At 37.4% G+C, this 14,930-nt stretch overlaps 1 protein-coding gene across 2 annotated transcripts in view; it reads left to right on the top strand.

Annotated features, from left to right (window-relative positions):
- GXYLT1 (glucoside xylosyltransferase 1) overlaps positions 1–6,431 on the top strand; it is a gene marked incomplete at its 5' end in the record, with an annotated part of 36,753 nt that extends 30,322 nt beyond the window's left edge. For both annotated transcript variants that reach the window (XM_082309241.1, XM_082309242.1), the window contains 3 exons: positions 1,455–1,578; positions 1,889–2,061; positions 3,634–6,431. In XM_082309241.1, coding sequence (XP_082165367.1) covers positions 1,455–1,578; positions 1,889–2,061; positions 3,634–3,795 — 459 coding nt within the window. In that variant the 3' untranslated portion in view covers positions 3,796–6,431. The remainder of the gene's footprint in view (positions 1–1,454; positions 1,579–1,888; positions 2,062–3,633) is intronic.
- Between the last annotated feature and the right edge of the window lie 8,499 nt (positions 6,432–14,930).

Raw genomic sequence — 14,930 nt, forward strand, 5'->3', positions numbered from 1 at the left:
ACCCTCATTGTAAAAAATTTCTTCCTTACATCTAGGCTGAATCTACCCTCTTTTAGTTTAAAACCATTACCCCTTGTCCTATTGCAACAGGCCCAGCTAAAAAGTCTGTCCCCATCTTTCTTATAAGCCCCCTGTAAGTACTGAAAGGCCGCAATAAGGTCTCCCTGGAGCTTTCTCCAGGCTGAACAACCCCAACTCTCAGCCTTTCCTCGTAGCAGAGGTGTTACCATTGATCCTCCCTCTGATCATTTTTGTGGCCCTCCTCTGGACCCGCTCCAACAGGTCCATGTCCTTCCTATGCTGAGGACTCCAGAGCTGGATGCAGTACTGCAGGTGGGGTCTCACCAGAGCAGAGTAGAGGGGCAGAATCACCTCCCTCGACCTGCTGGCCATGCTTCTTTTGATGCAGCCCAGGATACGGTTGGCTTTCTGGTCTGTGAGCGCGCATTGCCGGCTTATGTCCAGCTTTTCGCCTATCGGTACCCCCACGTCCTTCTCCTCAGGGCTGCTCTCAATCCCTTCATCCCCCAGCCTGTACTGATACTGGGGATTGCCCCGACCCACGTGCAGGACCTTGCGCTTGTCCTTGTTGAACCTCATGAGTTTCACACAGGCCCATTTCTCCAGCTTGTCCAGGTCCCTCTGGATGGCATCCCGTCCCTCAGGCGTGTCAACTGCACCACTCAGCTTGGTGTCATCTGCAAACTTGCTGAGGGTGCACTCGATCCCGCTGTGTCATTGATGAAGATATTGAACAGCACTGGCCCCAGTACGGATCCCTGAGGGACACCACTCGTCTCTGATCTCCATCTGGACATTGAGCCATTGACCACTACCCTCTGGATGTGACCATCCAGCCAATTCCTTATCCACTGAACAGTCCACCCATCAAATCCATATCCTTCCAATTTAGAGAGGAGGATATTGTGGGGGACTGTGTCAAAGGCCTTACAGAAGTCCAGATAGATGACATCTGTAGCTCTTCCCTCATCCACTGATGTAGTCACTCCATCATAGAAGGCCACTAGGTTGGTCAGGCAGGACTTGCCCTTGGTGAAGCCATGCTGGCTGAAATAGTGCCCATCTACTTGCACACATCACTTAAATGCAGTTTTTGTGTTAGATACTACTGCTGTATAAAAAACCTTGCCATTTCTTAGAACTCTTTAAGATGTTTGAGGGAAATCTTGAAGACGAAAATTTAATGTGGCAGTTAAATAGGAGATGCATATGATGATTTTCCTTATAAGATAATAATTGAGAAATAAAACATATTGGAAATGTCCATAACTGTTTTCCTTAGATGTGCTCAATTGTTTAAAAGGAAGAAATCATCTATACATTTGAGGTTTGTAACTTTGAAAAGCAAATTACTGCAATTCTATACAGCATTTCCTTTTTTATAGGTATAATTGTCCTGAATTTGTGTTGTTTTGCTTTGTTTTGTTTGATAGAATGATATGACACCAGTCCGGCTACAGTGGGGAGAAATTCTTATGCCATTGCTGAAGAAGTACAAGTTGAACATAACATGGGGTGATCAGGATCTATTGAACATCATGTTTTTTCACAATCCAGGTAAATCCACATTGATTCGAAGTCTAACATGACAAAGTTGATTTTTTTCTATTATGTTCAAAAATCCAGGAACATATTTTTAGCAGAGTTTTCAGTGAAAGTACTCAAGACACTTTTCACTTCTTTTGTTTTCTGAAAGTGTTTACTTTGACAAACAGTGTTGGAGGTTGCTAGAGTGTAATTAGCTATTAGGTTTCAAAACAACTGTACAGAAATTTATGAAGCTGCCTTAAGGAAAAAAAGAGAAGATTAATGTATTTCCTGAAACAATTTTGTTACTTAATCCAGACTTCTCATTTTTTCTGCACAGAAAGTCTTTATGTCTTTCCTTGCCAATGGAATTATCGGCCTGACCACTGCATCTATGGAAGCAATTGTAAGGAAGCTGAAGAAGAAGGTATATTTATTCTTCATGGAAACAGAGGTGTTTACCATGACGATAAACAACCGACTTTTAGGGCTGTCTATGAAGCAATAAAAAATGTAAGTGTTTTCAGCATGGTACTTGTGCAAAGTTCGGGGTTTTTTTTAATGTATTTTTATCTACAGTGCTGCATGTGTTTTGTCGGTTTTGTTGATAATTACCTTGATTGCGACAAAGTATTTTTTTTCTCTTTTAAGTGATGTTAAGTGTTTCATCAATTTTCCATTTACTGCTTGGATAGAATTCCAGTGTATTCCTTTTGTGATGAGCATCTCTTGAAACACGATGTAGACTATGTCTAGGTTAGGATTTTAAAACATTGCCCGTAGTTGTCAATACCTATTTAAGAGGCTTTATTCCCATTCCTTTAATAAATACATCTAGTAAATGGTTTGCATGAGCATTTGGAGATCAACAGAAGCTTCATTTTTCTGGAGATTTTAAAATGAAAAAAAACCCTTCTTCCCAAAGTTTGTGTGTATTTAGTGCAACATTTTAACATTTAATTGTAGCTAGATTTGGATTGTAGAAAATATTTTTTTTTATACTGTGTTTTGACCTTTTCTACAGGTTCAGTGTATTAATATGTTGCTGTTCCTTTAAATACTAAGCACAGTGACTTCTTTTCATTCTGCAAATAAGTCATCTAATAAACTATTTATCACTACATCAGTATACTCACTGAAGAGCTGTAAAATTTAGCACTGATGCACATTTTAATGTAGCAGGCTATTGTGTGTGTATAACCTTCAAAAATCAATAGTATATTTTAATGGTGCTTTATTACATGTTGTCATATGGATATAAAAATGAAGAAAAGTACTTTTGGGGGTCTGAGAATACATTGCAGGGAAAGTGAATGTGTTTCCATAAAAATACTATTTCTTTGTTTCCTTTGAGCATTGTCAAAAACAGAAGAAAAAATTATTTCTTTTTATTTATGATCCCATTTGGTTTGTGAATATGTCAGAGAAAGTATGTAAAACACTGTTGATTCAGTGGTAATAAGATGAACAAAATCATGTTACTTTGAAATGCTGTTTTAGGTTATAATTTGTTTATAAAAATATTGCACTGTTGAATTAATGACTTCTTTATTTCATGTCCATGTTAAACATAGCATGTGCTTGACCATCATTCAGTTTAATGAAACTTCAGTAGTACCACTTTTCATACCGTTGTTTCATTACAGTTTGATAAGAATTGTATTCCTTAAAAGTTATGTGTCATTCAAGGAAGTTACTGTTCAACAAACAAATAACCAGAAATCATTTTAGGTCTGTAAATTTTTAATTTAATAAGGTAACTTTAAATTTCCTCCTTGCCTGTCTGGATATGTTCATTTGCTTATGTGGTTTTTTTTGTTTGGGTTTTTTGTTTGTTTGTTTTTAAATCTTGCTTGTTAGGCTTATTGAAAGCATTAGAGAATACCTCTGTAATTTAGAGGTGATTTTCAAATGTTGTATTCAGAAGCTCTCCAAGTTCTTGAAAACATTTAATAAACCTATAGAGAGCAAATACAATGTTCAAAAGCATTTTTATATAAAACTCTTTAGTAACTTTGAACTCTTTAGTAACTCTTTAGTAACTCCATATTGACCTTAAATCTTCTTTTCTTAACCTCTTTGCAGTATTCATTTGGAGATGATCTGGTTCATTCCCTGTTGCAGCCCCTAGAACTGGAATTGAGGAAAACCATGCATACATACTGTGGAAAAGTATACAAAGTGTTCATAAAGCAGCTAACAAAAAGCATAAGAGACTTGTATGCCAGAAGATCAAAGGGAAGGTGATTTTTACTCCAAGTTGTTAAATCAAGAGACTGAATTAACATATTGGTCAAAAGGTGCAAAAATTCTAATATGGCTTGAATCAGCTCTTAATGTGCCCAGATAAAAGTTTACTAGTATACATAAAAATGAAGAAAATATTCGTGTAATGAAGAACAGGAACTTTTTTCTGCAAAGGTGACTTTTTGCTCTTTTGAAGTTTAATCACTGCTAATGCTTCTCTTGGATCCGATGATTTGGGTGTTACTGGCTTCTATGGTCAGTAGTTTTAGTCTGCATAATTCAGTTATCTAATGATCAAATGAACAAGGAAGAAATGAAGATGGCTCTATTTGGGAGTGTACCTCATATATTGTCTAAAATTCTGTTAAACTGTGAATGTAGCAATAATTGAGTCAGCAGCACTAACCTCACTTTAAAGGTGTGAGCCTTTATGTAAACAAAGTTGTTTACAAGTGCAGAAAATACTCTTTTCAAAGAAAAGTGATATAATCATTGACAATCTGTATGTGCCTTTATATGTTCATCTCTTACATGTTGAAGTACTGTTTTGACAATCTTGTTTTGCTTATCTTAGATGTAAGCTATACTATACACTATAAATACAATTTTCTGAGAAATTAATAGCTAGTATGTGACACTAGTTTTCTGTCAGTAGATACGGAGACTTTTTAATATACTGCATTTGTTTCAACATCGTTGAGCCATCATGGCCAAAAGATAGAGCAAACTGAGGATTTTTTTAGCAAAAAAAACAGTTTGAAGTTATCTGTCTTACAATACTTTTTAAAAATTACATGGTTTTGCAGCTATATAGGGCATTTGGGAAGTAGGAAACAAAAAAAAACAACAGTGGAAAGCTGTTGCTGTTGTATTTCCTTACTAAGAATTATTACCTGATGATTATTATAGAGTATTTAGTACCTGAAAGTGAAGAGCTGTAATAAGAGTTCTGATGCTTCATCAGACTGTGTATTAGATGGGTTTCTTAGAGAATATATCCTGTTACTATATTTTTTTTAATAACATGGCTTTAAAATAGTTCTGGGGCACATCCTCAACTATATGAATGCATTACTGTCAATAGGGTGATAGTGATTTACAACAGGTAAGGATTAGGCTTTCTTTAGTTAGTGGGGAAAAAAAAGTTCTGTTTATGTAATACAAACTTTTTTTTAGAGAAAAACATGAAGAAAAAGGCTGAGTTCTAGTGTTACAGTAAAATATTATTTAAACTTGCATGGTATGAAATGTATTTTTAAAGTGTATTTGAACTTGGATAACTTGTTTAACTGAGATGAAGTCTTCATAAAGTGAGTTTTTGGATTCCAGAAAAGTTCCTGTGTGTTGAACATGGAGGATCCACTCACTGACTTGCACCTTCATCCCAACCCTATTTTAGAAGCTTAATTTTTGTGGCTGTTTCTTTGTCAAAGGCAGGCTGGCTCTGACTCCCAGATCCACGTGAACTGGATGAATGCTTTCGCAGTACAAAAACACACTCCACTGTAAGCAGAGTTTATATTCTGCTCCTAATATCCCTGCTGGCTCAGGGTGCAAATTTCTGGAATAGAAACTAGGAAGCAATCTGCCTCGCATGTAGTTACGGTCTCTTTTCCTTGCTATGTAACCTTTTGAAGTCTTAAAATCTAGAAATCTGTGTGAAGGTGAATACTGTTATTGACTGATTTTACAATATGCAATGCATTATTTTTTTACATAAATACTGATTTTTATATCCATTTGTCTTCATCTTTTTTTACTTGTACTGTGCGTTTGTATTTAAAAATTCTTTCTTTCGGCCTGTTTTTTTGTGTTTGTCTTTGCAGGAACTTTCAGGTTTGAGTTGATTTTTGGTATGTTGTATGCGTGTGAAGATACTGCTTAAAACCCAATGAGCTATTTTAGAAAAGAAGTGGAGCGTGAACATTAGCAGCAACCTTTCCACTTAAATTTCAGGTTTTGTGGGGGGCTTAGAACAAAAAGGGTTAATATTGAAGCTTATTGTAGGATGAAAGTTCTTACTTTGTGCTTATTTCAAGAGATGTTTACTTAGCGTATCACAAAGAGCAGATTATACTGCCTTATGCCATAGTTTTTGTTTAATTTGTATTAATATAAACTTAAACTGCTCACCTCAACTATCCAGTTTCAAGTAACACTCATGAACACTTTAGAAAACTCAAAAAACAGCAAGTGCTCAGTAGCTTCCATTAAGTAACTCTCCAGAGTATTTGTCTGTTTCGGATAAATTTTTAGTTCTGTAATCCCTCTGTCTTAAATTTAGAAAGATGACCTACCTTTAAAAGCAAATCTGACCTAGAAAACATTTAGATACAGTAAGAAGACTTGGAAAACCAAGTACTGTGATAGAAACCAGTTATACTCGCAAACATTTCAATACCTGATTTGTGAGGTTGTATGCATGTAAGTGTAGAAACTTAAACCTAGCCTGTGAATCTTTATTGCTGTCTAGTTTTAGAAACATTGCTTTTTCTGCAGACATAGTAAGTAACCAACAAAATAGGACCTGACAAATTATAGAACTTCAGAAATACCATTTTTACTGATATATTTATTACAAAATTGTTAAGGCTAATGGAAGTGTAATGTTTCATAGAAAAATGTAAACATCAGAAAATGCACATTCAGGTTAAATTAAAATAAATATGTTTTTATCATGCTTGATTTGTCTCTATATCACAGTACCATTATTCTGTCTCTGTTTAAAGGGATCACAGTTTCATGGTAGGAGAGATCTATTTGAAGAGGTGTTATCTCATTTGTATGAAATTCTCTCTCTCTTTGTAGGTAGTATGAAAGGCCAACTATCCGTTAATGAGACCGAAACATCCTTATGTATGGCACTTGTACCTCTGCCTGTTAATAAGGCTGTATAAGCCTTATGAAAATGTCTTTCCAGTTATTTGTAGTTTTGCCAAAATTTAGACTGAAGGTGACCTGAATGCCAGTTGAATTGGTTTTGGTAAGCTTTTGATTTAAATTTAGAAAGATTAAGAAAAGAAGTTTAGAAGAAAAAAAATTTTCTTTTTCCTTATTCTGATTTTAAACAGATTTTAAAGCAATATGGGGTTGCCCTTTGCTAGTTTTGACCTAAATTTGGTCAAGCCATAAACTCCTGGCAAAACGTTGTTTAGAAAACTGAACTGCCAACGTTTTTGTTATTTGTACCAGGTTTTTGGCCATAGTAGACATACTCCAACCATGCAGGCTTTCCACACTTCTGTCTAGGCACTTTCCATAACAAGATGACTGAGAAGCCAGTCTTCTTTCTTTCCCTCCTCCCAGATTATACTTCCCATCTGGACAGCATGGAAAAGGAAATAACTGTAGTGTGGTGGTGGGAGGAGGGAAGGGTCTGGGTCTGCTTGGAGTGTTTAGAAGCAGAACATGTAAGAGGCAAACCTGAAGGTGTAATGAATTATCTATATATGCATTATTGGGCTCTCTGAGTGAAAATAGGAATGAAGCACCGCTGTTTATTTACTCACGTTTATGGATGTGATGATATTTGTGGTGGATTAAACGGGGTGAAACTGAAGGGTAAAATCAGTCATCTACTTTTTTAGCTTATCTGTAGGAAAAACACTAGACTTCTGGTTTATAATGGTGTCTCCAAACGCAGACATATCTGGAATTTCCATTTCTTAAAGTCTTAAGTTCTTTTTCATTGTCTAGTTTCTGTTTCAAATTAAAAGATTTTCAACTATCAAGCAGGTTTAACAATATCCACTTACTGACTATATAATTATTATTCTGACCTCCTCTAGAAAACAGCAAAAATCCTTCCCTAATTAGTTTTACTCCTAAAAGCAAAAGTTCCAGAAGCTCCTTGAAGTCCACGAGGGATTTCGCTATTGCTATTGATTTCATATGAAAGTGCTCAGATACTGTAGCAATGGATGGCAGCATAAAGCACTGATAAATCGATTAATAGAGTTTAGCCTTGGGGTGTGTGTTAGTTCATCTAGTCTCATCTGTCATATATCACAAGCCATTAAATTTCTCCCTGTTACCTCTGTACTGAACCCAATAATTTGTTTGACTAAAGCATAACTTGTGTCCAGCTAAATCATACCTTTCAGAGAAATGTCCAGTCCTGGTTTGAAGGCATGAAGAGGGAAAATACTTCACTTTGCCAGTTTGTTGCAATGGTTCATCGTTCTCATGGTGATGAGTGTGTGCCTCATGTCTCATTTGAATTTCTCCGGCATTAGCTGCCAGCCATTGATTCTTTTTATGCCTCTCTCCACTAGGGTAAAGAGCTCCTTAATATCCTGCAGTTTCTCCTCGTGGAGGTACTTAGATGTTGTAATCAAATCACTTCTCAGTTTCCTGGTAAGCCAAACAAATAGAGCTCATGAACTCTCTCTCACTAAAACATATGTGTCATTCAAGTTTTGTGGCTCTTTTTTTCTTCTACCTTCATCAATTTTCCAGAGTCTTCCTTAAAATATGGGCACCAGAACGATATATAGCATTTCAGTGTAGTTAAGGACCTGGTAATTGTAATACATAGGTAAAATTTTCCTAGTCCTTTCTGAATTTATACATTGAATGCTTGTGTTAGCTTACTTTCCATTCCTGGGATAAGATCTACATTCCTCAATGTGGTGGCATTTGTCTTTGTTAAAATGAGCTCAGCCTGGTGCCATTTCACCACAGTAATGCAGATACATCTGTGCAACTGCTGTCATTATCACTGTTTATCATCTTGCCAGGTATTGTCGTCTGCAAACTTCATCAACCATGATTTTATATTTACTTCCAGATCACTGATGAAAGCTTTTAATAATGTTATGTCCTTTATAAGATCACTGGAAACAGCTCATTGATAACACTTTTCTATAAAAGCTTATTTGTTGAGAGTGGCTAGTTAATCTTGCAAGATTTTGATGTTTCTTTTTTTTCTCTGCATAACATAATTTCAACTTCATGAACAAAAAAATATATTAATGAAGAAATATCAGATTTGTTTGACAAGCTTTATTTTCCTGGAAACCACATTGATTACTTGTGATTGTAGGATTTTCTTTTAATTCTCTTCCAGTTAATTGTGTTGCAACTTTTGTAATTATTTTTATGTGGAAATAGTCTCGTGGTAGTCTGATTACAAGTAACTTAGTGTTTTGAATAATATTGAAATTATTTAGGTTATCTTCTGGAATTTTCTGGGAACGCTAAGATTTATTCACACTAGTAACAGCAGCATTCTTCAGGAAATTCTTTCATGGTTTCCTACTGTAAATTGTCTAGATCTGCTGATTTTGAAATATTTATACCTGGTCAATGTTTGTTTAACTTTCTTCTGGTTTGCTCATGGACAAGAAAGTATTTCAACATCTTCCTGTGATGCAAACATATTTTATTGCTGAATGCAGAAGACTTAATTGAATGTTTTTGCATTATCAACAACATTATCGTTAGTAGTGAAACCAGTTTTATTTCTTTTGTTCTTAATTTATTCCAAAAATTAAACCATTGTATTCTTAGTCCTTCATTCTGTCAGCTGCAGGGATTTTTTTTTTCCCCCAGATGTAATACTTCAGTTTTGCAATATGAACATTATGGTAATTCCTACATAGTTTAGTAATTTCTAATTTTTATCTTTTGTTATTTTTATCTTGCTGAAGCTACACTTGGCACCATCCTCTTTGTGTCACTCTGCAAGATGCTTGTGTGCCAGATGGAGTACTGGAACAAAGCTGGTGTATCTGCAGTTACTCTCTGCGCCTTTTCACCTCCAGGTTTGGTGAAACTTTCATGAACTGTTCCAGAAGATGCTGCCTTTGCTTCCAGTCTTTGACCTTGTGTGTTCACACAGAGAATATGAAGCAGGCTAACCAGCTTGGTACAGGAGATTTCCCTCAGGAGAATCAACAGATTTCAAGCTTGCTGTAGTCAGTGGGCAGGAGGAAGGGAGGTGTGAATGGGGGGCTGAAAAGAGGCATTGCCTGGTAGGTGGTCCTTTCAAGTCAGCTCACATTGGTAAGTGCAGATGCCATAATATCATTTTAGACCTAATGTCTTGGAGATGTGTTGGAGTCTGACATCTTGTCAAAAAGAGGAGATACACCAGTCCTTTATTCCCTTTGGGGTCACGCTGTGATCTGGTATTAAATCAAACAAAAACTGAATGCCCCCTACTCGTATCGTCTTTGTTTTTTGCAAAAAGTTGCCTGTACATGTGTAGGATGATCAATACAAAGACACAAGGAAGAACACCATTCCCTCCCCTAGCTTCTTTTAATATCCTGATTGAACATAGGCATGACAGAGGAAAAAGTAACTCCTGAGACTTGAATGGCTGATGTTGGCAAATGCTGCACCCACTTTTCGTGGATGTAAAATAGCTGATAAACTGAATAAGAATAAATATATCTTGGAGCCTAAGCAGCAGAGACCAAATGCAGGTTGGGAATAGTAACAAGCAAAGTAGCTCCTAGAACTTCTAAAAATTCACAGAATCACAGAAAGGTTGAGGTTGGAAGGGACCCCTGAAGGTCATCTGGTCCAACCGCCCTGCTCAGGCAGGGCCACCTAGAGCTCGTTGCCACCATGTCCAGACGGCTTTTTAATATCTCCGAGGATGGAGACTCCACAACCTCCATGGCCAACCCGTGCCAGTGCTCAGTCACCCTTACAGTAAAAAAAGTGTTTCCTGATGTCCAGAGGGAACCTCCTGTTTTTCAGTTTGTGCCCGTTGTGTCTTGTTAAAATTGTTGAAAGCCAAACCCTTCAGAGAGTGTGCGTGATGCCCATTCCCTTCAGACTGCAACAAGGAGAAACCTTGCTTCAGAACAGAGTTTGTGTCTTGCAGTTTATTTTCTCCTTAATGTTAACCGTCTAATTATGATATCTCAGCAAATTATTAGGAAATAAACAGATTATGAACTTTGGAGAAATGAAGATGTTCTTTCTATGCAAATGTTTCTGCTGCAGTGAAGAAGAAAAATCCTAGTAATGGTACAGTCAGAGTTACTTCCATCAGAGCACCCTAGCATTTGTCTGCAGTGTCCTTGAACTGGCCTGTAGAAGATTAGTTTTTACGTGTCAGTCCTTTAAGTTGCAACCTTGTGTTGATATAGAAATACGTAATTATTCCTAATGGTTTATGTATAGTTATATTGGATAATCTGTTCTGAAGTAGCGTATGGTTATTTCTGTTCTTTTAATGTAAAATTTAGCTACCACTCAATTCTTTTTTCTCACTTCAATAATATTGACACCCATAACTTTGTAATGGAAAAGAAGGTTTTTTTGGCTGTTATTTCTACAATATGCCAGGTACTGCTTTTCAAATATTCTTTGGTGCTACATAATGAAGGAGTCCATGCAGGAGGAAATGCTGTAGTTCTTTTACTGAAGACATATGTTGGATTCATAGTATCAAACTTCTCTGAACTAATGATGGTAGACCACTATTTAAATGAAAGGAGGAAAATAGGGATTTCCAGAATTCTGCAACATGATTCATCTCATGCTAAGGCAGACATATAACATAAATCAAATTGTACTCTAAAAGTAGTTGTTCTTCCCTGCTGATAGAGACTAGGAAGTTAGCTCAGAAGCAAGTGCCACAATGCGGACTCCTAATGTGAGGTAAGGTGAATCCCAGCCAAAGCTGGATCCATTTAAGCTTTATTCCTTGCCATTCCAACTACTTGTGAATATGGCCAGGAAAGAATGTTGGTTTTCCTGAAACATATTTCTTTGAAATTATTGCTTCAATAATTTAATCGTGAAGTGTTGATCTGTGGTTAGTCTAAGAGAAATCACTAGATAGTAAGTGATACATGTTCTGTTTCCTGACTGAGCAGGAAAACATCCTGTAATAGGGTTTCTGATGCAAATACAAATGTAATTCTAAATTTTTTTTTTCCTAGCTAATATATCTTAAAAATCCACTCTGTGTTAGTTGCTCTTGTTAGTAACCTCTAAGGTGATCTAGCAATGATCAAAGTAGTTCAGATTGGACATTAGGAAAAGGTTCTTCACTGGGAGGATGGTCAGCTCCCTGGGGAAGTGGTCAGAGCACCAAGCCTGTCAGAGTTCAAGGAGCATCTGGGCGATGCTCCTAGTCATATGGCTTAGTTTTGGGTAGTCCTGCAAGGAGCAGGGAGTTAGACTCGATGATCCTTATGGGTCCCTTCCAACTTGAGATATTCTATGATTCTAAAGCAAATTAACTTCAGTCAACTGACTGTTACAGAATCTGCACATTGCATGTGTAGGTATTGTTAATTTGAAAGTTTTGGCTGATATGTGAGTTACCTCTACTTCTGCTCCTTAGTCAGCATTTCTAATTCTGGCTGCCAGTTTCAGTTTGCTGATATTGTTTTGCTCGGAAAAGAAGGCCTTTATGTAGGTATTGCATGATTAAAATAAAAGGTTTGAACTTCAGAGACTGGTATAAGGCCCTTCTGTCCTTCATTTCTGGGAAGGAATCCATCTAGCCTAACAAAATTGATTAGGAAGTTTCCAAAAGTTACTTTCTTTTCATTTGTGCTCTGTGTGTGTTCCTAAGTACTGGCAGACAGCAGCTTGAACAACTCTCTGCCAAATTGTCATATTTATTCAAGATCTGCATTCATTTTCAGCATTGTGGAAACAGTATTCACTACTTGCCACCTCCTGTCTTGTGATCCAGGGCTGAATAGAAGCTTGTATCAAATAAGCTGTGGAAATAAATGTTGTCTCTCTTTTTCAGCTTGTTGAAAGAGAGTAAATGTCAAGGCCATATAAGGGATTTATTGAGTAAGTAGTTGAAAGAACTTTAAATGAAAAACAAGATGACAAAAATGAAGTTAATGACTTGAAGTCATCTTTATCCTGAAAAATTCTTGATGCAAAGATCAGTAAAAATAGTGCCATCATTAGTCATGCTGTTCTGGTCAACTGAGCTGGATAAAATTAGCCCTCTTTGGTCATGTAAAAGCCCAGCATGTTTGATTGCTCATACATCAATGTTTGCATATAATTGTCCTCAAAATACAGGCAGAGTGGAAGACTCTCCCTTATGCTTATGGCAAATGCAACTCAGCAGTGACTGTGGGCTATTTTCTTTGAGACAGTGAATCTCTGGACACCACGTGGCTGGAGCCAAACCCTCCTGTCAGTCATCACCTTGTGGGCAGCCTTATGTTTTACACCATCAGATCATCAATGGGTAATGACTCAGTACCCTAAAGATCATTTTCCACGTGGGGATAGCCTCATAGCCGTTTCTCTGCAAGCTAGGAGGTTAAGGTCTTTTTGCCTGCACTTGTCTTTGAGACCTCTCAGATGCTTTCCTGATACCAGGGTGAAGCTATCTGGCAGGAGCCTCCACCCTGTCCCTCCCAGCTTGAGGGCGCTACAGAAGGTGAGGAATTAAGCATCCTAATGACCCCGTGTGCCCACAAAATTGTCTTTCCTCTACTTCCTTCATTCCTGTATGCAGTCACCACAATTTCTAGCTTTTGATAGCAATCTCTAAGGTCTTGTCCCTGAAACTCAAGCATCTCCATATTGTGGAAAGTTAACAGGATGGTCCAGGCAACTAGAGTGGGTTTGTTCACTCACAGTGAGAAATATCTGTGTCAATAGCAAGGAAGACATTGTTTGGCACACACAAAAAAAGTGGTATAAGTTTTGGGGATAGTGTGTGGGCAGGGATCTGTTGTCCCCAGGGAAACCTTCACTATGTCAATTTAGGATATATGGAAAATCTAAAAGATTGGAACCTCTCCATTAATTTAGTAAAAGTGATTTTGGCAGTCCTTTTTGTCTTTATGCCTGGTTGTAGAAACAGTTTGGTTTTCTTCTGTGCTTCTGTAGTACATTTCCTTAAAGGCATCTGCTCTTGCATCTAGAAATCCTGTACCACCATAAATCTGAACTCTGGTTGAGTTAAAAAGCTTAAAGGAACTCTTGTGGCTAATCTTTAGTATGCTGGATTTTTCTAGGATAAGGTTTCAGGATAAAGTCTCCAGCTATGGTTGTATTTATCCTAAAGGATGGTCCTGCTGTGTTTCTTCCCAAACTCTATTCATCCCCAACAGAGGACATTACATGCACTAAATATTAAAAATCCCTTGATAAGGACTCCTCCCTCCTGTAAAGTGGGTTGTCATTGCTTCTGCTGCAGAAAGAGCTTTAATATGAGCAGGTTGTGTCTAAAACCATACTCCTGAATCACTCATGGCATGAAGACTTCTGATGATACAGCAAAGGTGGAACCTGCTTGTGTAGTTACGTGTTTGTAACCTGGCACAGGTTCTGTATGTAAAATTACTTCCAGGTTTGTAAAGCTGCTAGATGGAGTGCTGTTTGGGCACGGTCTTTCACCTGAAATTTTTTAGACAGGAGGTTGGTCCAATCTGGCTTTCCCCAGTTTTATGGGTGAGGGCTCTGAAGACCATGGGACCACTGTTCTCAGCGTGTGGACAGTCAATGGAGGGTGAGAGGAAGGTTTCTTAGCAGTAACTATATAATCTTATTGGTGCACTCTGCGTAATTACCTTCAACATCTGCCCACTCCCCTCTCTGACCTTGCTTTCAGCATTGTTTATGTTTGGGCCAATGTTGACAAGTTCTCCCAACAGTTTAATCCACGTGGGAGAGAATTACGCCAGGTACAGGGAGAATGAGATGTTTAAAGGTCTCTGAGTTTAAGCATGGCTGTACTCTTGGCACAGTGTGAATGTGAATATAAACAGCAAATAGACTGTGAAGAACATCCATTTAGGGATAAACTATCTTTGTTTTCCATCATTTAAAGGACTCTACTGAAATAGGTGGAAATGCCTGTGAAGTTGCTGTACTTGAATGAAAGGCGCTTTTTGCCAAGAGATTACCACTCTACCACAGGCTGCTTTTCTTCTGGTCATTTCTCTTCTCGTCATAGATTCCCTTTGCAACTGAAATCTGGAACTTCTTTCTGACATCAGAATGTGCATAAAAAAGGAAAATGTTGACAAAAGCAAGACTCATTTATACTGAGCAAGCAGATGCCCATGTTAAAGGATAACACAAGGTCTAGTTACAGTAGCCCTCCCTTATTATTTCCAATCCTAAGTTTTATAAGGAGATTGTAGAATTAGTTTATGGGTGGATTAAATGTTGTTTTCCCTTTG

Source organism: Platalea leucorodia (genome assembly GCF_965183815.1).
Source record: "Platalea leucorodia genome assembly, chromosome: 4".
NCBI lineage: Eukaryota > Metazoa > Chordata > Aves > Pelecaniformes > Threskiornithidae > Platalea > Platalea leucorodia.